Here is a 24812-nt window from a genome sequence, read left to right as displayed (position 1 = left end):
ACTGACAGGTAAGCCTGACTTAACCTACTATTGCCCAATGTCATTTTCTAGGTGCTGAATGCAATCTTCTCCATCAATATAGATTTAAGGGGGGGAAGGAAAAAAAAAAAAAAAAGAACCTCTATGGAGCAAAAGGAAAGCAAGAATTATAATAAACAAATCTATATATAGCCAAGAAGAAATAAGAACAAAGTGGGAACAAAAAGGGGAAACAAAAAACTACTGTGATCATTCCCTATATGCAATGGCCAATGGAACTAGTACAAACTACTAATAAATACTAACTTCCCCAGTAGTATCAAAGTATTTTCATCGCAAGAACTGACATAAAAACTCATCCAATGGATGAATGTACCTCACTCAGGATGATAATGGCAAGGATAATACCAGGGAAGCGTATCATAACTCATTCTCAATGACCTGAATGAACAGATGTCCAATGATTAGTGTGAGAAAGTACAATCTCGTATATTTATGCAGAAAGCATACAACAAAAAATATGCATCAAGAAATTCACAAACTTTGCCAGTTTTGTCACTAGCATTTTAAAACAAAACATGAGTTGTTTTTTTTTTTTTTGTGTGTGTGGGGGGTGGGGAGATCATGACTCCAAAGAGACTCTCAGTAAATGATGTGCAGGGATCTGGAAACACCATTAAATGCACATGCATTTCCACTTCTCTAACAATTTCATTTCTTACGGAACACAAGGAAACAGTATTGCTGATGCATATACTTATGTATCAACTAAATAAAATTTACAAATAATTGATAAGCTTCCACAACCCAGTGAACTTAAAGAGCTTTCAGACCAGTAAACCATTACCCCATCATACGTGCCAAAGTATCAGAATGAGAACTAATTGCCAAGTACCAAAGCTACCAAGAGCTTTTTTCATAATTTTGTATGTTCAATTTCTTACCTTCCAATGCCAGGGAGTGACAGAGTTCCTCTTGTCCACGGCAGCAACAACTCCATCTCAGCAGTCCCCTTTAGTGGTTAGAAGTACAATATAGGGTTTATGGTTAAAAATCTAAAACAAAATATTGAACTCTATTGTCCCTTGAGCCACTTCCAAAATCCATGTAACCTAACTGGCAAGTTCTACAAGAATGCAAGGGACTTCAAAAACTTTTGCCTACTGAAGAAAAATTTGAGTAAGAATACCAATTTACGCTCCTCAAGAATATAACAGACAAGCAGTTATATCTACAGGAACTTTATTCCAAGTAAAAGAATCTCCGTATAATCGTGATATCATTTAAAAAAATCATACTTTACAAAGACTCCAGTGACATGAACACTCCTTTGAAGGTGATTGCTAATACGTGCATAAAAAAAACATAATTTGCAGGAGAAAAACTGTAAAAGCTGATTACCAAATATTAAGTTATTAACCCATTTTTATGAATTTCAATGTATTTGCACAAACTAGAAGTTGCTCCAGGAAAATAAAGATAGATGTGTATTAAAGTTTTCCTCTCACAATAATTAATTCTCATTGCAAAAGCAATTACTTCTGGTAAATTACTATAACAAGCAATTAACCTGCATCAAATAGTAGCTGCATAAAAAATACACATAAGCAATCTATGAAAAATTAACTAAACAAGCACAATATGATCATTCCCTATCCGGAGAAAACGTCAAACAATAAATCAACAAACAATTGTCCCAAATCATGTTTTGCAAAGCCAAGATACAATTAAAAAGGAAAACGGAGTGATAAACCATTTCACTGCAAACAATTCAAAACTAACTAAACACATAGAGCTTTAATAAACCCGCTGAATAAAGAGAGTCAAAAATAAATCTTAAGGATCAAGTGCAAGCACTGTTTAATTCACATCAACAGAAATTTCAAAAGGGATTTTTTGTTCAACCTCACAAGCTCCACATAGTACATAGAATTATACTTAAAAGTACTTAAAGCTGTTTGCAAAGATTTGAAACCAAATAAGAATCTCAAAATCTACAACATTTCAAAAAAAAAAAAAAAAAGAGAAAACATAAACTCCAATTGATAGTTTTAAGATTCTGGTCTTTGAAGTGGCCAAATAGTAACATTCATCATAAACATAAAGACTTCATTTGCATCAGCTCCTTAAACGTCAGAAGAATCACCAGGCCAGTACTAAAACACTGATGGAACTATGTAGAATCTGCACAATGAATCAGAAACATAAAGAGACAATTTAAGAAGAAAAAACTCAGAACCAGAATCCTTTTGAACGGGTTTAATCCAACAATTAAAATTGATAAACGCAAATTTTAGAAAAAGACAAACTGAAGAAGATTTCAACATTATCGACCACCTACTACTATGATATATTTTGCCAGAAACATATTGGATTCCATAAGACAATTAAAACTGATTTAAAAAAAGGACTAAAGCTATTCTTTACAGCATAATGTGGTGCTAAAATGAGAAAACCTTTAAGAAGAAAATATTTTGAATCTTCAAAATCCAAGTTATAGCTCAATTTTTCCATAAAGAAAGAAATAGCATAGTTATCTTAGAGATAAAGACTGGATTGAATCAATATCAAATTGAGTAAGAGTATAACTAACTACAGATAATAAGATAGATAAAATGCATCTTCTTTGCTGTAGCATACCATAGATAAACCACATTTGCCAAATACAGTAAATCACTCAACTAAAGCTCAAATACTCACATTTCCTTGATTTTCTTTTTAAGGTATCATTTTCAGATTTCATAAGCACTTCTACTTGAGTGCTTAATATTAAGGAACATTAGTTGTCAAAAGTTTAGGACTAAGCTGAATGATCATTTAAAAAAATGGAGGTTTATTACTTTACGATGAGGTCAGCCATGCTTACATTACTTTATAACTTATTATCACTTTGGACAACTTATGACAAGTTCTACAGCACATCAATTTTAAACAGATACTAGGTGGGCCAATTGGTCATATTTACTGTATATTCTCTCCTTTTATTAACCAGAACGTACACTATGTTCAAAACCAAGGGACTATTGCTAAACCCCACAACCTTACAGCCTTGGCAATCAAGAAACCCAAAGGTCCAGGGGATTTGGCTGGAAATAATTGGAGCCAACCAATGGAACTAGTGAGGCCAATTGTTACTCTCAAAGCCCACATTATATCTAGATACATGAGTCATATGCAATTAGCCTTAAATTCAATAAAAAACATAGAAAATGTAGCATTTACTTAATACCTGAGACACCTAGTGCCCCATGTAGGGGGCACCGTATTGGCCAGCAGCATGCTGCCCTCTTCCAGCCCCACCTTGCGGCATCTGCTGATTTGGATAGCCTCCCTGATTTGCATACCCTCCAATCACACTGGGGCTTACATTTGTCTGATTTCCATATGTACCTTGCATGGGTGCTGTCCCACCAGCAGCCGAGCCCAGTGTTCCCAACAATGCCTGCCCAAGTGCGGGGTTGAGCCCCAAGCCAGCACCTTGAGTTGCCAGTAAGGCAGTCAATGCCTGCCCAAGAGCTGGGTTCAAAGCCTGAGCTGCTGCAGGAGGAATAGCAGGTCCGGACGGTGCCATCAAGTGGCCAGGTCCTGCTGCAGCAGGACCAGCTCCGCCAACATAACCCGCACCCTCATTCCTCTGAAAATGTGGGTTCTGTGCATTGTGGTGACGTGATTTTCCTGGTTTTGGTCCATCAATAGCCTTCTGGCAGTTCAGAATATGACCTTCAAAGTTCTTGTGTGGCTCTTCCAATGCCTTCTTTGCAGCATCGACTGTCTTATAAACAAACAAACAAAATCCCTTTGGCTTCCCAGTGGCCTTATCAATGCCCAAAGGCCCTTCCTCAATCTCTCCGTACTTGGAGAAAAACGCAAGCAATTTCTGCGGCTCCAACTCCGACCCAACATTGCTCACAAAAATCTTCCTTTGAGTATACTCGGACTGCTGGTGATGCTGCTGGTGTTGGTGTTGGTGCTGGTGCTGGTGCTGGTGCTGGTGCTGGTGTGTCGCAGTACTAGCAACAGCAGGAGTCGTGGCAGGCCCGATGGACGCCAACTGACAGGCAGTCATGCGGTTACCAATCTTCTTCTGGGGCTCCTTAAGAGCCTTGCGGGCCCCGCTACGTGTCTTGAATAGGATGAAACCATAACCCTTGGATTTTCCAGAGACCTTATCACAAACTGCTTTGCAATCCTCGATCTCGCCATACTGCTTGAACGCGTCAATTAAAGTCTCGGCCTTGGTGTCCCAACCGAGACCGTGGACGAATATCTTCCGATGCACCGGATCCTCATCGGCAACTTGCCGAACTCGACTCGCTACGTCCCGATGATTTTCGGCTGCTTCGCGGAGCAGATTAACAAGCTGATCCTTGCTGAATGGCTCTAAAAGACTCAGTATCGGCTCGTCGTCCTCCTCATCATTTTGATCAGCTTTTTCTTCCTCCTCTTCGTCTTCCTTTTGGTCGGCTTTTTCTTCTTCTTCTTCCTCCTCTTCTTCCTCTTCCTCTTCTTCCTCTCCTTCTTCCTCTCCTTCTTCCTCTACTTCTTCTTCGTACTCCTCCTCTTCAATCGGCTCCTCTTGCTTTGGCGGTTCTTGTTGTAATTGCTTTTGTGGAGGTTCCGTGGGTTCGCTGGTTTTGGAGTCGTGCTTTCGCTTTTTGGCCATTGATGACCACTGGGAAGAAGAAGAAGAAGAAGAGTAACCACAAAAGCTTTTGTTCGACGAAAGATAGATCTGCGGCGATGGTTAGGGTTTCGAGTTGGCGATAAATGAAATTGTTTTCAATAGTAAGGGGTTTATATTTTTTTGTTTTAATTTTTTTTTTTAAATACAACGAAGGATTTTCGTAGAAGATTTTTTTGGTAAGAATTGTCGTCAGTCACTAACTCACTCGCCCGTGACTTGTGAACTTGACGTTACCGTATGTCATGCAATAAATATGTATTATTAGATGTGCCCCTCGAGGTTTGAAACTTCTCACTTAAATGGCAATACTTTAAAAAACAATGCACTGACCTCCTGCTCTCGGCATCGGCTCATTAATTTAACTTAATTAGTAATATTTATATTCAATACAATGTCTTCCATGGGTTTTCATGTCTTGTAAGTGATGTTTGCTTATTTTGATTGTTGACATTACTTTATATATGTCCACTATGAATGTATACTTCTTTTCCAAATGAAAATTTTCTCTACCAAATGAAATCTATGATTAAAAATGGAGTAGAAGAAAATTTGAACCGTGGATGTAAAAATATAATTAATTATAAATGAGAATATGCGGATCACTATACATATAAATAACAATATAATTTTACATAGTTCATCACTTGACTCATATTTGTAAGTACAAAATAAATTAATTTCACTCATAATGATTGCAATGAAGCTGATTCTTTGGTACGAGTATTTGTGTTAATTTGTCTTGCGTGTTAATAAAAACATTCTATTTATATTGTTATGTATATGATATGAAATTTGAATCAAAATCCTCATTTATCATCCACATCTCTTAAGATTTAGATGGAATATGAATATTATTCATATCTATTTCCTTTCTTTATTAAATTTTGATCACAATCTTCTTCATTTTTCTAATTCGCCTACTCATATGGTTTTTTTGTAAACACCAGTGTAGTTGGTTATAATTAAGCCGCATTTACTTCTTTAATTTTGACATTGGTAGGCCAAATTTTATTTAATTCAATACCCCCTACTTTTCTAGAATTGGACTTTTATAATGATCTACGGTTTCCTCATATCCTATAGTCATGATACATGTTCTCTGGCTCATAAGTGATGGTCCCTTGGACTTGTGGTCCATGGTCTCTTGGACATGTGAGTCATGCTCTCCAAGTTATATGATTTCATTTTCCTTTTTTATTTAGTCACAATTTTGTATTTTGATTATCTCTTTTTTCTCATTTGCAGATCCTATCATTTATTTTCACTTAATCATAGTTCCATTTTCTCTTTTTGACTTCTCACATTTCTTACGGCAATGTAAACCAATTCTGGCAAAACCATAAAAAAGAGTTAGAAATAATTGAACTAACCATTAAGGAGAAAAATTTGTCTTTACTTGTTTGATCCATTATTTCTTTTGACTTATTTATGGTTCCATTATCTCTTTTTGACTATTCATATTTCTTACGACAATATATATCCATTCCATCAAACCCACGAGAGAAAGAGCTAGAGAGAATATAACTAACCAGCAAGGAGAACAATTTTGAAAAAAAAAATAGTCTTCACTAGATAGAGTTAAAACCTAAATGAAACCGCGAGGTTTTATGAGGGACAATTTCAAAAACACAAAAATTATTAGGCTATTATAAAAAATTAAGAAATTTATTTCGCCAAATAATAATGTCCTTGCTTGTGTATTCATTAATTAAATAATACTACGGTGGCGTTGGTCTGCCTTTGGGCATATTGACCCCACCGGCCGGACATACATTACTAATCAATTTGATTTATGGGTGGAGGGAGCGTAGCCTCTGCCACCACCCTCTGAAGTTCTCAAAAAACCCTTTTCTTCATACGCTCCACTAAAAATTTTGACAGTTAAATGAATTTCTTATGACGCCTTTTTCATTCTAAAAACGTACTCAAATCAAATTCTATGGTGTCGTTGTTGCTCTCAAATTCTCAATTAAATCAGTTACAAGCTTTTCAACTTCTGCATCTTGTTTTTCAACTTCCTCGGATATTAGAAATAGTTATTCTTGTTGCTAGAAGAATGTTTTTATTTTATTTTATTTTTTCCCAAAAACATCTCGTAAGTCAGTCCTAAATTGAGTTAAAAAAAATTGTACAAATTCTGAAGCCTCTGTTTTTCTGATTGCTTTGGACTCAATACGCAATTTTTTTGTCTTGATTTTCCGCATCTCTTATTTATTCAATTACTAATACTTGGTTTTATATGATAACCGAAGAAATAAACTCGATTGACATATACAATTGTGATTCATGAAGGACTTGCGTGGAAGATGGTGAAAGAAGAAAAATATATTGTCTATTTGTCTCATTCCTTTTATGGGTAATTTTTCCTATTATTTTAGTGAAATTCAGTCGCGAACATGTTTGGTTGGAAGAAATAGTATGAGAGAAAAAGAATAAAAAAAAAAGAGGAAGAGAGAAAATAAGTGAAAAAAAAATGTCAATCTTATTTTCATTATTTGATTAGACATAAAATTTATCTTTTTCTCTCTTTTTTTTTCCCTCTCCTCTCATTTCCTTATATTTATTCAAACCAAACATGCCAATTCACTAAAAAGAACATTTATGTCCTTTTAGGTAATTTAAACTAAGGTTTAAAAAAAATAAAAGTACGAAAGGGGCTTTAAGAGGATTTTAAAGCGGTGGCAAAAGCTCCACTGTTGATTCATATCCCTGCACTGTGCAGTCCAGTCTTGAGTCTTCACTCAGCAGTGGGCCTTGAGATGGCCCACACAGGCTATCACAATGCAGTATCCTCTCTTGGGCCCAAAAAAATCATCACAAATTAGTAAGCAAGCATTAGAGCCCTACCCGCGATGAGTAAGGAGAATATTTCAAGCACAAGCAGCCGACTTGCAGTGCTGACGTATCATTTGTCTGCCGTCGTCATGGCTTCAGAGAAAGAGGCTGCTGCTGCAGCCGTTCCTTCTGATTCGCCCACCATGTAAAGCTTTTCCTTCATTCCCTTATCAGTCAATTGTTTCACTATCTCTGGTTACAACTTCTCATTTATTTATTTTTTGGAAAAAAATTAAATGCAGATTTGACAAAATAATTAACAAAGAAATCCCATCTAAAGTTGTTTATGAGGATGATAAGGTACTGCCTTGCTCCCTTACTTATGTCGGATTCCGTATACCAGAAATACACCTCTGGTATAGGGTTGCCATTTCTATACTTTATGGTTATAAAATCTGTTATGAGATGTATAAGCTATTATTCTTTTGAACTTTCTTCATATACTTATAATCTAAATTTATGTATGAGGTGTTAGTGTTAATGCTGCTGATCATTTGAGTAAATAGTGCTAATTTAGAATGACCTTGGTGCATTTCTATTTGGTTGGTAAACTTCTGTCGGTTGATGGCTGTCTAAGGTTGCATTTGGTGCATTTTCATGTTGCTATGCTTCTGAAGTCTGGTCGTCCACTGATATGCAAGGCTTCTTAAATTTATACCAGTTTCTGATAGTTCTATTATTTGAACCCTCATTCTGAAAAAGTATTCGCGCCACACTAGGTATGTCACATAAGTGGGGTTCGTTAAAGATAGGTTCATAGTTGTGAATTTATCGCTTTTAAGATTTAATATGATCTGTATGCAAATTGGCTTTATATCAATGTATTTTAATATATGTGTTTTCTTATTTCATTATGAATGGGATCTTAGTTGATGGACTAGTAAAATGATTCATTAGTTCTGGCTTTTATATTCATCCATTTTCTGTCTTTCCTTGCAGGTCTTAGCCTTTAGGGACATAGAGCCCCAAGCTCCTACACACATTCTAATTATTCCCAAAGTGAAGGATGGCTTGACTGGACTTTCAAAGGTATTTATTTGCTGCTTGTGATTTGTTACGTCTCCTAAATAACTATTTTTGGTGAAATGACTGGAAAATGGAAAAAAAATTGTCATCTCTGATATTGTAACCGACTAATAAGGCAACCAGCAAAACCATAAGATCTGACTATTTGTGAACCAGAGGATGAAATATTGATTCATTCATATCTCTCTCTCTCTCTTTCACCTTATATTGCTAGGTAAACAAGAGGAGATATTCAGGGAACCCATAAGGCATTAAATATGTAGTTTACATTTTATTTTGAGCGGAAATTTTCTGAAAGGGCAAAAGTTTCTTTTCCAAACTAAGCCATATCTAAAGCGTAATATTTTAAGTTAATTACATATTCCATTCAGCCTATCTACCAACCAATAAAGTCTCTATCCATGGAAGTATGAAAAAAGTTCCGGTTCTTGGTACAAGCTTCAAAGAATTATTTACTTGAATTTCTTCATCTTCTTTTTGCTGGAGATTGGGAAGCTAAGGTAAAAAGTACATGAAAGCATATAAGAAAATGAAGTTGCTGTAAAACTTTGCATTTATCTCCTGTACAGCAATATTAAGTTGAGATATGTTACTGACCCTCTATATTGAGAATATATGAAGCAACTTGTGTGAATTGATCCTAATAATGTAAGATTAGATACACCCATCTTAATGCATGATTAACCTGATTGCATTACACAATTTTTGTCCTTTCTATGTTCTCAAGTTGCATGCAGGTCTATAATTTAAAAGGTGAAGTGTTCGTTGTCATGTGTCTTTCATTTGGCTATTACCAGTCCTTATCTATTTGTATTTTTGGGTTTCCTTGTCACAGGCTGAGGAAAGGCATTGCGAAATTCTTGGCCGCCTTCTTTACACTGCTAAGCTTGTTGCTAAACAGGAAGGACTAGAAGACGGCTTTAGGATTGTGATTAATGATGGGCCAAATGGAGGTCAGTATATTTCTCCATCTATGCATATAAGCCACCAAATATAGAGATTTACATTTTATGACCATACAGAAAATATTCTGAAATTGATATTGGATTTGTTAAATTGCAGGTCAATCAGTTTTTCACATCCACGTCCACCTCCTAGGAGGACGACAAATGAACTGGCCCCCGGGCTAAGATGAAGTATTTTGGGTGCCAGATTCTCTTATGAAAAAATGATTACGCCCTTTGTACTTTAATATGCATCAAGCTTCAAATAACAAATTACTTGGTGGTTGCTCTGAACCACATTATTTGATATGATGTGAAATGACATTGTGCTGGAAGGAGAAAAAGACCTTCAATAATAAGGGTGTGGTTTGTCGAATTTCTGCATAATTTTCTTTTACCTGGAAAATCCTTTTTTGAAATTCTATTTCACCTTAAAATGTTAACAACGAGAATCTTTGGTGCCAGAGATACTATAACCCCATTTGAGTTTGAGGATGAAATTCAATAAGCTGGTTATTTTATAGTTTATGATAAAAATAGTGTTTGATAAATTTTATAAAAGTTGTTTATTTCATAAATTTTTTCATTTTGACAGTAATTTTTAAATAAACTATCATACATTTTTAAAATTTCTATTATAATTTTAATATTTAAAAAAATTTATGTCTTATTTTCCTATTCACCATAATATTAAACCATTAGATATCATATTACTACTACAATCAAATTATCGCCATAACTTAATTCAAAAAAAAAAAAAACCACCACAACTATTGTATATTCCCTCTAGTATCAAAGTTTTGATGTAATAAATTCATTGTTTTTCATATTTTTCTTGTATTATCTATTATAAGATTAAAAAAAGTTTGCATATAATTATGTAAATTTTTTTGAACTTTGAATAATTTCACATGCAAATTAACCATAACTTTTAAAATTAACTTCATAACCATGCTTTTTAATATTCAATCAATTTATTTTATTTTATTTTTATAGTTATGATGTTTATTGCATCAAGTTGAATATGAATGTAATGCATATTATTTTTTTATTTTATCTGAATTGTGTATTACTATGAATTTTTATCATATTTTATATAACAATTTTTTTTTTCACTTTATGTAATTTTATGCGTTTTAAAAAGAGAAATGCATGTCCAAACATCATTAAATATACTCCAAAAAAATAAAAAGTAATTTAAACTTTTATCTATTTATGTAATTATGTAATAAAACAATACATATGTAATAAAATTTATCAAACCCATGTACACTACTTTTCAAACTCACAACAACAACAACAAAATTTACCAAACACCAAGTTACTTTTTTAATCAGCTGCCTATTGCATCCTCACAGAAGAAGCAACTTATTTAAGCAACAAACGCAATCCTAAACTATAACTACCTACACTAACACAATGCCAGATATACTAACTTTTGAATCTTGATTTGTATTCAATTGAGATCCCCTGTACCTAATCCTAGAGTTGACAAAAGTGAAACACTTAAACTGATTAATAATAAACATTCTAAATTTTCATCACAAATAATATTGACATGTGATATGTCATTTATTAAGTGATTGATAATTTTTTTATAAATTTTAAGTGAATTTATTTTATTATTTTACTAACTATTGGTCGAATGACAAATCATTTAAAATAAAGGTATAAGATAAAATTTTAAGATGTGTACCGTTATTCGAAAGGAATTCTAATCAATATTTAAAAAAGGGAGATTGTCAATTTCCCCCTACAATAATTAACATATACCATTTTCTCCACTGCTATTTTTATAATGGTCAAAAACCCCACTGATAACATAAGTTTACAATATTATTCTTATTTTCAACTACTCTTTTATTTATATTTATTATAAATTAAATAAATCACATGAATAGAAACTAAATAAAAAATTAAGCATTAAAAACAAAAAATATATGTTTTGATATGAGCAAAAAAATTAATAATAAAATTTTTTTCTTGTACTTATTTAATTTGTGAAAATTTTCTTATAATAAATATATAAGAAAATTATTATAAAATGATAAAAAATTATTATAAAAAAACTTGAATGATGAATAAAAATTTATTATAAGATAAATAATAAAATATTTTGCCTATCTTTTTACATTTAATTTTAAAATATTACAAAATGTTTATTATAAGAAAATATTCACAAAATAAATAATTACAAGAAAAAATTTTATTATTAATTTTTTTCTCATATTAAAACATATATTTCTTATTTTTAATGCTTAATTTTTTTATTTAGTTTCTATTCATGCAATTTATTTAATTTATAATAAATGTAAATAAAAGAGTATTTAAAAATAATGGTAATATTGTAAACTTATGCTGTCCGGGGGGTTTTTGACCATTATAAAAACAGTAGAGAGGTAAATGGTATATGTTGATTTCTGTAGGGGGGAAAGTGTCAATACTCCTTTAAAAAAAAAAACGCAGTATGATATTAGTAATTAATTGTAATTATGAACCAACAGATAATTAATAGAACATCTATACTCCTTCTTACTGCATACAACAGTGGTGCCTACGTGAAAAAGGAGAAAGAAATCAGAAGTCAACCGATACCCACATCACACATTCACACCGGACATTGGACAAGTGAAAACATTTCTTTTAGAGTATTATTTGTACTACCAAAACAGACATTTCATTTCGCATGGTTCATACCTTATATTTAATTTGAATGGGCTCTCAATCTAGCCTTTTAGGTAGACATGAATGCAAATATGCATGATGACTGAAGAATAATTTCATCAATTTTCTGAATAAATTGATTCGTGATAATTACATGGTTTAAGTAGCTTGACAACAGTTTACCTGCAAATTTCTACAGGCTAAAGGCCAAGAAGCCAGGAAATGAAACTGAGACAAGGGTTACCAGCCTTTCTGACAATCTAGTAGACTTCCTCCTTCAGTAGCCACTTCATTGCCATCATCAAAGAAACATAGAGACTTCAAGTGCTTGTCAATCCCAAATAACAATAATACAATTTCCTCCATAAGCACATTTGTCCTCTCTCCAGAAACAAATTCACAAACCACACCATCCACTTCTATCAAACTGCAACCGGGCACCTTTCTTACCTCGTTATCTTCCATTCCCCTTCTAACCTTTTCCACCCCGTTCCATTGTTCAGTAGAAGCATATATATTTGATAGAAGCACATGAACGCCTTCATGGTCAAGACTCCGCTCAACCAAGCTCTCAACTGTTTCCTTGCCCAAGTCAACATCACCATGCACTCTACAGGCATTGAGCAATGCACCCAGTACATAATTGTCTGGTTCAATTGGCATCTCTCTCACCACTTTTTTGGCTGCTTCTAGCATCCCGGCTCTCCCCAGTAGATCTACCAAACAACCATAGTGTTGAACTCCAGGCTCAATCCCATAAATCTCACTCATGCTCTTGAAAATTCTCAACCCTTGATCCACCAATCCCATTCGGCTACATGCATTCAGGACACATATAAAAGTTACTTCATTGGGTACAACTCCTTCCAACTGCATCCTCATAAACAACTCAATTGCACTAGCACTTTGATCATGATTTGCTAACCCCGAAATCAAAGAAGTATAAGCAAAGACGTCTCTATTTGGCATGCTATCAAATACACTACAAGCTGTCTCTATGCATCCGCACTTAGCATACATGTCAATAATGGCAGTACCCAAAATTATATCTAACTCTATCCCATTTCGATCAACATACGCATGTATCCACCTTCCTTGATCCAAAGCACCAAGAAAAGCACAGGCAGTAAGCGCACCCACAATGCCAGCATGATTAGGCCTAAACCCACAAAGTTGCATATAATTAAAGTGCTCCAAAGCCTCTTTAAAAAGGTCAACTTGCACATATCCATTAATCATCGCGCTCCAGGAAATCGCATTCTTTTCCGGCATTTTATCAAACATTTGTCGCGCGATTGAAATTTGGCCTGACTTCGCATACCCGTTTATCAAAGATGTCCACGAAATGACATCCCGGTTAACACTCATATCAAACAATTTCCTAGCCGGGTCCATGCAATTACAAGTAGCGTACAAATGAAGTAATCCATTTAGCACGAAATCATACGATTCCCAACCAAGTCTAATGACTTGGGCATGACAAATTAAACCCACAAACAAACACGAGGTGTCAGCACAAGCTCTAAGAATAAAAGAAAATGTGTAGTTGTTAGGCAAGAAATCGCTCCGAAGCATTTGCTTGTACAGAGCAAATGCTTTGATGGGTTCATTTTTCTCAGCAAAGCCTCTGATCATGGTGTTCCAAATGAAGGTAGTTCGATATTGGAGACAGACAAAGAGTCTGTAACCATGAGAGAGATCGCCGATATCGGAGGCTGAGCAGAAGCCGATGATTTTGCCGACGGCAAAAGGGTCCCAAAGGGTGCCTGAAACTGTGAGGTGGGATTGAATTTGCTTGATTTGTTTCATGTTGAGACATTGGTCCAAGAGAGAAACTGATCTCTTGCTTGCTTTCAAAATTTTGGAGGCAAATGCACACATCGACTTACGAGATTTGCCTCTTTATATCTTCCATTGATTATATAGCTTCACAGTCCATCCACAAAATTGAGTTTTTTTCTCCATTTTTTTTGTGGAAAATTATATCATAGCACCTTTATTTAGTATACATCTACCTATATTTTTAAATTTATATTAATCAACCACATTACCATTAATATTACTAGAATTTAAAAAATTTAAATAAAGCAACCATTTCATCCTTAAAGTAAAAGACTATTTTATCATTTGAAACTTTGAAAAAGTAACAAAATTTATAATCACACAAGAATCACTGTTGTACACAGTTGGGAGAGTCAGTTGTATAGTTTTTACTTTTTTATTTTATTTTTTGTGAATAACAGTCTTTTGATTAAATTTATAAATTTTGTAATTTTTCAAAGTGTCAAAGCTTAAAACAATCTTTTAATATATGCAAGGGTAAATTAGACATATTAATTAAATCATTTAACCGACTCTAAAGGCATTAGTGGCAAATGATTTAACTTATACAAGTTTGAAAAGAATGGTGGTATATATAATAAATCAAAACTTTTTTTATAGTTAGATGTACAATGATAAGTCAGTGATGGTATAGAGAAACAAAATTATTTTTTTATTTTACAATCATAATGTTACTTATCACGAATCTTCTCGAATTATCTTATATTAAATTTCTATGTATGGCTGCACTTACGAGAGATATCTACCTTCACCACTTAAGAGAGATTTTTACCTTTATATAATGTAAATGGAGGAGGAAATCTATTAGGCCGAAGGACAAGTAGTTATATTTCAAAATCCTATTTGTTTGAATATCAAATTAAAATTTAAATAATTATCTCATATGTTTGGCACATAGTAACTAGTAGATTTTATATATCAATACACAATTATCATTTTCGGACAGAAAAAATATTATCATAATTTAAATTAATTGTTTAGACAAAAGCTAGGGGAAAAAAACTAATTTTTGAACCCAAAATAATTGAATAATTTTTATCTGCAACCAGACATGAACAAGAAACTCTCCTTTTCTTATGGATTCTCTCTCCGTGTCGAATGGGCAGTTCTATAATGGGCTGGGTCATCAGCGGGGGTGTGCTTAGAAGAAGCCGAAACCACTCAGATAGGCTTAAGTTATGATTATTGTTAATTAAGCATAATTTATATCCGAATCGGCAAGTATGATCTCTATAATCAATAACATCAACACACTGCAGTAGTAAAGTAAATTAGATTCAAAAAATAAAAGGTAAGAAATGGAGAAAGCAAAGATACAATGCTAATTTTACGGTTAAATCAATTGACTTTCCTTCCCAAGCGGCTCGATTGGTACAGATCGAAGCAAATAAACAAATAATTGACGACATCAGTCCAAGGTTAAATCAATGATGGGCTTGAAAGAAATCATTAACGTGTGATCAACCGAGACCTATGCATGCCCACCAACTAATAAATGTCCGCCGATCTTATTTGTTTGGGGGGTGGAAAAAGGGGTTTAATCACATCAAATAAAAATTCGGCCAACTTGAAGTCTTAGTTGTACGAGTCTTCTTTTGACGCTGACGACGGTGAAGACGACGACGATGCCCATTATTTATTGACGTCCTGGGACCGGGGGGACCCATGTGTTTTTTTTTTTTTTCTTCTTTTCTTTTTTGATAGAGTTTTAACTTTTTGAGTATTGGCCTCGCGAAGAAATTATTAAAACTAAGGTTATGATTATGTTGTGTCTGTTTTAAAATAGAACATTTTCTTTTATAATTATACAGTTAAAATTATAATATATTTTTAATTATTTATTATTTTACGTATGTCATTATAATTTATACTCTGAAATAGAGCGCACTGTACAGAAGGAGAAATAAGAAATGTAAATTAAAATATTGACATAATATCCGTACTGGTCTGACAACGACCACTGAAGAATGGTGGCACATGCTTGCTGTCAAATCAGTCACAAATGGACGGTCAATGAGAACCCGTACGGATTTATTCAACGGTCAAGATCCCCAGTTTCCCCAAAACACCCGTCTCTCTCTTCTGTTCTCAGGTCCAGCTTGGTCGGGTCTTTTATAAGAATTAAGAAGACTCTCTCTCTCTCTCTTACCAGCTGCCACTTTCACTGCAACTCCCTGACATCACCCTCTCTGCTTCTAATCTCCCTCCTCTTTTCCTTTTTCAATAAAGCCTTTCTCTATCTACCTCTTCAGTAAAAAGTGGAGGCTGTCATAGGGCGACAAAATTTATTAATTAAAAAAGAAAAAAGAGAAGAAAAGCTCCTTCTCCGCTCCCATCCCATGGCGATCTCTCAGAAAAGAGGCAAATGTTGTTGCACTGGGAGCTTTTTACTTAGTTTCTGAGAGAAAGTAGAGCACATCCATGGATTTGGGTTTGGTTTGATCTTGATTTTGATTTGCACAGATGGTGTGAATTGCAAGACCGAGATTGAATTGAAGATGAGCGATATAAGTTAGGTCTTTAGTATTTTATAATTAAATTATATGTTTCTGTCATTTAAAAAATTAAAAAAAAAAAGCAAAATAAAAGCAATATAAAAGTGTGAGTGAATGAAGCTTTCAACATCAGGGCTGTGTCAACAGGGTCATGAAGGTATCTTGTTATATATTCCCCCCCCCCCCCCCCCTCTTCTTTTCTTTTCTACTTAGTAATTTTTCATTATGTGTCTCCCTTTCAGTTTCATTTTGTTAAATGCTTTTTATTATAATTGTATCGTTTCTTTTTCCTTTGGGGGAAATTTAAATTTAATTATGTGAACTTTGGTGATGATAGGGGATAATAAGTGTTTGAATTCGGAGCTATGGCACGCCTGTGCTGGGCCGTTGGTGTCCCTACCTACGGTGGGCACCCGTGTGGTTTACTTCCCTCAGGGGCATAGCGAACAGGTTTCTTTCTTTCTTTCTTTTTTTTTTAATTCTTTTATGAGAGTCTGTTGTATGTAGATACGTAAAATTCATTTCTTAATAAATGTACTTGTGCATGTGGTTCTGGATTAAAATGAAAATCAATTTGTAGGTAGCTGCCACAACTAATAAAGAAGTTGATAGCCATATTCCCAATTACCCGAACTTGCCACCGCAGTTGATATGCCAACTTCACAATGTCACTATGCATGTAGGTTCTTTCTTTATATTCTAATTTGTTTTCTATGCTTCCATTTCAGTATTTTCTAAATTGTGCAGACTGTGTGGAATTTCAGGCTGATGTTGAAACGGATGAAGTGTATGCGCAAATGACTCTTCAGCCTTTGTCGCCGGTAACTCTAAGTTCGTCTTGCGCTGAATATCGATAACAATGATTGTAATGGCTTATATGTTAGTAATTTATATTAAACACTGCCAAAGTTAATTTCATGATTGTTTTACTGTATGTACAGGAAGAGCAGAAGGATACATTTGTTCCCATCGAATTGGGAATTCCAAGCAAGCAGCCCACAAATTATTTCTGCAAGACTTTGACTGCAAGTGATACTAGTACACATGGAGGGTTTTCTGTTCCTCGTCGTGCTGCCGAGAAAGTCTTCCCTTCGCTGGTAGGCTCTTTCCTGACTTCTACTACTTTGAGCTAACCAACTAATGCTTATGGTCATTTTAATTTTCTTTTTCCTTTGGTTGCAGGATTTCTCACTGCAACCACCAGCTCAGGAACTCATTGCAAGGGATCTCCATGATGTTGAGTGGAAGTTCAGGCATATCTTTCGAGGTGGGGATTGGGGTTTTGTATATTTCATTGTTCTAATGGTTGGGACTCTGTTCTAGAATGTCAGTAATGTGATATGTTGTTATCTTTATTTTTATTATTAAAAGAAATCCGCACTCTAATCCATTGATTCTACCAGAGGACAATATTGTCGTACAATGATATTGGTATGTGTTTCTCTTGCTGCAATCTTCACATCAAATGAAAAAGTGATGATAAGGTGTCTTGAACCCATTGATTAAAGCTTCTAATGAATGTTTACTCACTTTAGTATATCATTTGTGTCAGTATCTTTTGATTCTCCTTGGTTTTGGGAACTAGACACCGTTGCCTATGTCTGTTTCTCTCTTTTGTGTGACGGAGTTTATGTGTTTATACAATACGGAGGCTTTAAAGGCACTTTTCATTTGTGAGACAAAGTTGGGAGGCTTCATATCTCTGGCTGATATGCCTTTTAAAGTTTTCATACATCAGTCTTGTATCTTACCATTATATATAATTTACATTCCATCGGAGTTTGTGTTTTTGTTTTTATAGGAACCTGTTTCTAAAGAGTTGTGCTTAATCTTCGTCATATTTTGCAATCTTTTGAAATCCATAGTTAGCTGGTAGGAAAAACATGTGCCTAGTGAGAACTGTGTATATTGGTGTCATATTGTGAGCATACCAAAATTCATAGTTTATTGGTAGGGATAACATGTGGATGGTGAGAAGTGTATGCTGGTGTCATATTGTGAGCATACCAAAATTCATAGTTTATTGGTAGGGATAACATGTGGATGGTGAGAAGTGTATGCTGGTGTTATATTGTTAGTGTTCCAAAATTCTGCCCTTGAAGTTCCAGACGATAGTTACAGTATATGTCAATTAACATGTTAGTTTACAATATGGACATAAACTAGATAGATGCTATTTTATTGCTAATTTATGAGCTGTTGATATTCTGGTCTGTGGTGCAATGTAATTCATTCAAGAAGTTGTTTTCTTTTCTGTCACTTAAATTTATCTCATGGATGGGATATCATGTTGTTGCATGGTAAATTTTATTATGAAACTGCTTTGAACAATTTATTTTTGAACTAGATTTCGTTATAGTAGTTTGTCTTATGAGATTGTTAATTCAGTTATGATCTATCCGTGGGGACCAACATTATCTTTTTTATATTGCAGGACAGCCCAAAAGGCATCTTCTCACCACAGGCTGGAGTGTGTTTGTTAGTGCCAAAAGACTAGTTGCTGGGGATTCTGTTCTTTTTATTTGGTATAAAGTCATTTTGTTACTTTTCTTCCCCAAAATTTACATTTATTAGTTCATGTTCATCGTTGCCTTAACATACTTGGCGACAACCAATCATTAGGAATGAAAAGAATCAGCTTCTTTTGGGAATTCGCCGTGCTATTCGCCCACCAACTGTAATGCCATCATCTGTTTTGTCCAGTGATAGCATGCACATTGGACTCCTAGCTGCTGCAGCTCATGCCGCTGCAACTAACAGTTGTTTTACAGTTTTTTTCAATCCAAGGTGAGAATATTATTCTGACTTCCCTTTCATATTTCTGTGTCTTTCTTACTGACATGTCTTAGTTTCAGGGCGAGTCCATCTGAATTTGTAATACCCCTGACAAAATATGTCAAAGCAGTTTTTCACACACGTGTTTCTGTGGGAATGCGGTTTCGGATGCTTTTTGAGACTGAAGAATCAAGCGTTCGTAGGTATTACTGTAGTTGGTAGTTCCCCATGTTATTGATTTTTGGGATCTCATGACTGCTCTTGTTATTTACATTGTTTTACTTCAAAATTTTGTAGACTTATTTATATTTTGGTGAGGCTCTTATTGCTAAATTTTGCTTTCACATTATGGCCTTCTATCATCTGGTTTTTGTGTTCGGTTGCTTATATCTCTTCAGTTTGTTCTAGATGTTTTTCTTTTTTTCTAAATAAGTTTCTCTGTTTCCTATATATATATAGATATAAACAAAAAGATAATCTCCAGTTTTTTTTTGTTGGTTAGTTATGGCTGACTGAGCTCATAGGATGGCAAAAGATATCTGTCAAGCATTGTTAACGCTTCTACGTTATATAAATATGCATTCGTACCACCTTTGAGGCAAACCCTTTCTTAGTAAGTAAATGAATAACAATTGTACCAAGAGAAGGCAGGGCAGTTCAATGATTGAGTCAACAAGTTATGCAAGATTACAATCCATGAATTGTGTTTCTTTTCTTTGTCAAAAGTACTATAGTCTGTGATCGCAAGATAGCCTATTACTGGGGATTGTACTGGTTAAGAGTTAAATATTTTTGAAGGTAAAATACTGCAAAATGTGCAATCCAACCACATGCATCTCTCAATGATCTGATTCAAGAAACTGCTGCTTGAATGTTGCATGTTGAAATGCCCATGCCATACAGATATAATGTGGAAGACTTTCATTGTCCAGGTACATGGGTACAATAACTGGCATTAGCGATCTGGATCCTGTTCGATGGTCTAATTCGCACTGGCGATCTGTCAAGGTAATTTTTAGTGTTGTATCTACACTGGACTTAAAATAGCACTTTGTTTACATGCACCATTACATTTTACCCTCTGTAACATTACCACGGTTGTTGTCTCGCTTTTTGCATAATCAGCAAAAGGCTTGCTACTGCTTTCCACAGTTTTTATTTATGTGATAAATGTATCATTTGAGATATCTTAAAAGGAGTCAGTACCATGCATCCATGTTTGACTTATGACCCGCCAACCACCAATGTAGTACTGGAAACACATTTTTCTTGGAAGTTAGAAATAATATGAAGTTCCATAACCAATAAAATGCCATATCCTATGAATTCTTATGTGCCTTTTGCTTTGGCCATATTTGATATTAAGGTGCTCTGATAAAAAAACAGCTATAACTATAAAATAAAAGTTAATAGTGTGTAATAAACATAACATTTAAATAATAATTTTGACGAAAATTGTAAAGATATTATAAGTTTTTATCATAAAAGTAGTTGATCAAATCAACTTAGTTTCCAAGCTATAGCATTTAGTATTTCCTAAACACATCAATGCTATAATTTTTAAGTTATAGCTGAACAACTTAATACCAAATGGGGCCAAAGTCAGCTTCTAAATCAGGTGGGCTTTAATTTCTGGGGTTTATTAAACTAGTTGTCATTCTAAGTCCACAGTTTTCTATCTGTACTTTGAGCAGATGGATAATTTTCTGCCTCTATAGATTTTCAAAACTGCTGGATTTCTGCTCCCATGGATAATTATGAACCATAAAAATTTAATCCTGTCTAACTGATTTGCTGAGTTCACTCTGATTTGCTTACTGATGTATCCCTAGCTTGTGCAATATAATATATGCTTTATTGTACAATCTTATGGGCATGAGGATGTTAACTTGCAATCAATAAAACGTGGAAAATTCACTCATTAACTGTTAAAGAGGAGCGATCATCTTTGACCCATGAGCTGGTGCTTAAGCAATCCAGAAAGTAAGTTATATTTGTATATCCATTGATATTAGTTCAAGAACTCACGTGTCCTGGAGCCTGCAAAGTTATGACAAAGGTAATCAAAATATGCCAAAATTTCACCAAAGACAAGCTAAGCAACCCAGATCTGGCATTCTGGCTAGAAGAGTACAGAATTGAGAAACATGGGCAAGAATTCTTGTTAGAAAAGTATATGAAGTAGAGGAGAAGGAAAAGCATCCAGCAGCAGCAGCCAGCCATTTGACCCAACTCAACCAATGAGGGTGGCTTCAGTTTATGAAAAATCTTGATAGTTAGATGGTGTGGCTGTACCATAGCTTTGTTGGTGGCATGTTATTTAAGTGGTCCTGTGACCGGTATGGTCATTAAATGATGTGGATGTCTTCTCATCTGGAGCTGAAGGGTGGATGGATGATACTAGCCCTTTCTTTTCCTTTTTCATCTTTTGCATTTCTATAGTTTTAGTTAAAATGTAAAACCTGAAATCTGAATTTTTCTTTGCACTTTCTTGCAGAATATGGCTTTCATTTGGTTAAACTTCTCTGTGGATTTTGGATTATTAATTACACAAAATAGCATACCAAGTGTTATTTTCTTTGCGGCTGCATTTATTGTATTTTGTTTATGCTCATTTCTTTTATTCTCTTTCTTCTGGCTTATGGCATTTATTCCATTTATCCTAGTTAGCACAATTTCAAATACTTGGTTCTGAAAATCTGAATAATTTCTTTACACAGTGATCTGTTTTGATACTTTTGATAAGAATTACTGGTTTGCTTATTTGTGATTGAAAATTTATTTTGATGTGTCCCAAAATTTATCGGTCTTCCAAGTTTATTTATTTTGATGTCTCCCATAATTTATGGATCTTCCAAGTTTTCTTTTTGATTGAATGGCTCATCTCTTTTAGAAGAAATCACAGGTTAAGAAACAAATTTCTAGGGACTAAAACTAGTAACTAAGAAATTTTACTTCTATTCTTTCTATCTTTAATGTAGGTTGGTTGGGATGAGTCAACAGCTGGTGAGAGGCAGCCAAGAGTATCATTGTGGGAGATTGAGCCTTTAACAACTTTCCCCATGTATCCATCGTTGTTTCCTCTCAGACTGAAACGACCATGGCATCCTAGCACATCATCTTTTAATGGTGTCTAACTCTCTCTAAAGTTATTTGGTGACATTTCCAAAAATACATGGTTGGACATTATAATAATTTTTTATATGTGTCTTGTTACAGATAACAGAGATGAAACAGCAAGTGGCTTAAATTGGCTAAGAGGTGGAACTGGAGAACAGGGTCTGACGACCCTGAATTTCCAATCTCTTGGTATGTTTCCCTGGATGCAACAGAGAGTGGAACCATCATTTCTTGGAAATGATCACAATCAGCAGTACCAGGCAATGTTGGCAGCTGGTATGCAGAGTGGAGATCCCGTGAGACAGCAATTTATGCAGTTACAGCAGCCCTTTCAATATCTTCAGCAATCTGGCAGCCAAAACCCATTGCAGCTGAAGCAGCAGCAGGTAATTCAGCAGTCAATCCCTCATAATCTGCTGCAGGCACAATCCCAAATTTTAACAGAGAACATCCCTCAGCATCTTCTTCAACAACTGAACAGTCAGGCAGAGGATCGGGCACAACAACAGCAACAGCCACAACAACACATGTATCATGATGCACTTCAGATTCGAACTGATGAGCTTCTGCAGAGGCAGCAGTCAAATCTGCCTTCGCCATCATTTTCTAAAGCAAACTTCATGGACTCAAGCACGGAAATCTCAGTTTCTATCAGTCCTATGCAGAACATGCTGGGTTCCTTGCCTGAGGGGAGTGGCAATCTTTTGAACTTCTCAGGAGCTGGTCCATCTATGCTGAGGCAGCAGTTTCCCCAACAATCGTTGGGTTCTAAGTATGAACCTTCACAGGTTCATGATTTTGTCCACTCAATGTCACTCCCATCATCCTATAATGGAAAAGATGCTGCTGTGGGTACGGAAAATTGTAACACAGATTCCCTGAATTCAGCTGTATTTGGTGTTCATATTGATTCATCTGGACTCCTGCTGCCCACCACAGTATCCAGTTTTACTACTTCAGTTGATCCTGGTGTCTCTTCAATGCCATTAGGAGATTCTGGGTTTCATAATTCTATGTACGGGTGCATGCAAGACTCTTCTGAGTTGCTGCACAATGTAGGGCAAATTGACCAACCGACTCCAACTCGGACATTTGTCAAGGTGCGAGTTGGGATTAACTTGGGTTTATCTTTTATTACCATTAAACATGCTCAATGGGGTTGGCAGATGACATTGTGTCAATGTTTTGGCAGGTCTATAAATCGGGTTCGGTTGGGCGCTCACTAGACATCTCCCGGTTCAGCAGCTATAATGAGCTGCGGGAAGAGCTGGGTCAGATGTTTGGAATTGAGGGGAAGTTTGAAGACCCTCTTAGATCAGGCTGGCAGCTTGTATTCGTCGACAGGGAGAATGACGTGCTTCTCCTTGGAGACGACCCATGGGAGTAAGTGACCGTCATGATTTTCCAGATTTTTTATTCAACTTAACTTGTGTGTTAAGATTTGTCTCCTACTGCTTGTTTTATGCTTGGTATACATCTGGTCAGGATTGCTAGCATCACTTCCTTTTATATGTAGATTTCGAAGTTCCAGACCATCAGATGAAAGCCCTTTGAGTTACTGAGATTGCATTTAACACGTGTCTTTATTAAGGTGCATCAATTATACCTGTCAAATACAATCTGTCAGTAAATTGCTAAATTTTGAAAAAAATAATAATCTGTCATTTAAATTGCTTAATTTCAAAAACTTGTCAACTACAACCTGCCAGTTAAATTGCTTAGTTTTTAAAACCAATGACCTAATATTTGTGAAATTGTGACAATTTTTAAACCAATAGATCAATGAATATTGGAAGTCACATCAGGTGGTGCTTTTATTTGAGTTACTCTTGCATTCGAGTCTCTTTTGCAAATGCAATCATTAATAATGGGAGTCAGTTGCTTCTATAATTTTCTGTTGTTCATTGTGTTCTTTTTCAGAATTGTTCTTCCAATACCTGTTTAAAACGATGAAACAATTGGTGTTGAGGATTGACTTGCCCAATTTAACTCCTTTTCCTGATGGACACGCTAATCATGACCATTTGCAGGGCATTTGTGAGTAATGTTTGGTATATCAAGATACTTTCACCGGAGGATGTGCAGAAAATGGGTGAGCAAGGGGTTGAGTCCTTCAGCCCAAGCTCAGGTCAACGGGCAAATAGCCGTGGCAATTGCGGTCGTGATCCTGTTGGTTCGCTTGAATATTGATGTTAGATAACTCTATTACATAATGCCACGAACTGTGTGTGCAACCCCCCTGTGTCTCCAGGTTTATTGTTACCAGATAACTAAAACCCACGTTTCAGACTAGACTAGTAGTTTAATGATGATGATGCCTATGTACGATAAATATAATACTGAAGTCGATTAGATAACTAAACTACGTTGCAAATTGGAACCTATTTCTTTTGACCGTGTTTTGGTTGTATTAATATGAAAGTGCTGTCATTGCCTTAGTTAATACTG

At 35.1% G+C, this 24812-nt stretch overlaps 4 protein-coding genes across 8 annotated transcripts; 2 read left to right on the top strand and 2 right to left on the bottom strand.

Annotated features, from left to right (window-relative positions):
* Positions 1 to 692: 692 nt before the first annotated feature.
* On the bottom strand, positions 693 to 4786 carry LOC102607748 (UBP1-associated protein 2A). Its single transcript, XM_006481906.4, has 2 exons — positions 3209 to 4786; positions 693 to 2163 (listed from the first exon to the last, which is right to left on the bottom strand). The coding sequence occupies exon 1, from the start codon at positions 4640 to 4642 to the stop codon at positions 3218 to 3220; it is 1425 nt and encodes a 474-aa protein (XP_006481969.1). The 5' UTR covers positions 4643 to 4786; the 3' UTR covers positions 693 to 2163; positions 3209 to 3217.
* Positions 4787 to 7476: 2690 nt separating this feature from the next.
* Positions 7477 to 9844, top strand: LOC102607459 (14 kDa zinc-binding protein). The gene is made up of 5 exons (XM_006481905.4): positions 7477 to 7643; positions 7741 to 7798; positions 8438 to 8527; positions 9360 to 9477; positions 9587 to 9844. Exons 1-5 carry the CDS (start codon positions 7516 to 7518, stop codon positions 9652 to 9654), a joined length of 462 nt encoding a protein of 153 aa, XP_006481968.1. The 5' UTR covers positions 7477 to 7515; the 3' UTR covers positions 9655 to 9844.
* A 2528-nt stretch (positions 9845 to 12372) lies between these two features.
* Positions 12373 to 14013, bottom strand: LOC102607164 (pentatricopeptide repeat-containing protein At5g66520-like). Its single transcript, XM_006481904.4, has one exon. It carries the CDS (start codon positions 14011 to 14013, stop codon positions 12373 to 12375), a length of 1641 nt encoding a protein of 546 aa, XP_006481967.1.
* A 2082-nt stretch (positions 14014 to 16095) lies between these two features.
* On the top strand, positions 16096 to 24807 carry LOC102631382 (auxin response factor 8). Of its 5 annotated transcripts, none has more exons than XM_015531552.3 (15): positions 16096 to 16626; positions 16807 to 16919; positions 17050 to 17148; positions 17234 to 17290; positions 17411 to 17566; positions 17652 to 17736; positions 18904 to 18994; positions 19092 to 19256; positions 19325 to 19447; positions 20177 to 20252; positions 22226 to 22373; positions 22464 to 23464; positions 23557 to 23747; positions 23881 to 23955; positions 24395 to 24543. In XM_015531552.3, the coding sequence occupies exons 1-14, from the start codon at positions 16584 to 16586 to the stop codon at positions 23924 to 23926; spliced, it is 2394 nt and encodes a 797-aa protein (XP_015387038.1). In that variant the 5' UTR covers positions 16096 to 16583; the 3' UTR covers positions 23927 to 23955; positions 24395 to 24543. The 5 variants fall into 5 exon arrangements, with proteins under 5 accessions (XP_015387038.1, XP_052299277.1, XP_006481965.1 ...); XM_006481902.4 differs by lacking the exon at positions 23881 to 23955 and having other exon boundaries at positions 16098 to 16626; positions 22464 to 22750; positions 22823 to 23464; positions 24395 to 24807; XM_015531551.3 differs by lacking the exon at positions 23881 to 23955 and having other exon boundaries at positions 16098 to 16626; positions 19173 to 19256; positions 24395 to 24807.
* The last annotated feature ends 5 nt before the right edge of the window (positions 24808 to 24812 follow it).

The sequence above is a fragment of the Citrus sinensis genome, chromosome 6 (assembly GCF_022201045.2).
Source record: "Citrus sinensis cultivar Valencia sweet orange chromosome 6, DVS_A1.0, whole genome shotgun sequence".
Classification (NCBI taxonomy): Eukaryota; Viridiplantae; Streptophyta; class Magnoliopsida; order Sapindales; family Rutaceae; genus Citrus; species Citrus sinensis.
This window is presented reverse-complemented; position numbering and strand designations above follow the sequence as displayed.

What these genes read in the sequence shown, in the direction of transcription:
- LOC102607748 (XM_006481906.4), bottom strand. Translation starts at nt 4,642, where the DNA reads ATGGCCAAAAAGCGAAAGCACGACTCCAAAACCAGCGAACCCACGGAA.
- LOC102607459 (XM_006481905.4), top strand. Translation starts at nt 7,516, where the DNA reads ATGAGTAAGGAGAATATTTCAAGCACAAGCAGCCGACTTGCAGTGCTG. An exon ending in CCTTCTGATTCGCCCACCAT is followed by an intron (nt 7,644 to 7,740) that starts GTAAAGCTTTTC and finishes AATTAAATGCAG; the next exon opens with ATTTGACAAAATAATTAACA. An exon ending in TAATGATGGGCCAAATGGAG is followed by an intron (nt 9,478 to 9,586) that starts GTCAGTATATTT and finishes GTTAAATTGCAG; the next exon opens with GTCAATCAGTTTTTCACATC.
- LOC102607164 (XM_006481904.4), bottom strand. Translation starts at nt 14,013, where the DNA reads ATGTGTGCATTTGCCTCCAAAATTTTGAAAGCAAGCAAGAGATCAGTT.
- LOC102631382 (XM_006481901.4), top strand. Translation starts at nt 16,584, where the DNA reads ATGAAGCTTTCAACATCAGGGCTGTGTCAACAGGGTCATGAAG. An exon ending in GATTCTGTTCTTTTTATTTG is followed by an intron (nt 18,995 to 19,091) that starts GTATAAAGTCAT and finishes ACCAATCATTAG; the next exon opens with GAATGAAAAGAATCAGCTTC. An exon ending in TAGCACATCATCTTTTAATG is followed by an intron (nt 22,374 to 22,463) that starts GTGTCTAACTCT and finishes GTCTTGTTACAG; the next exon opens with ATAACAGAGATGAAACAGCA.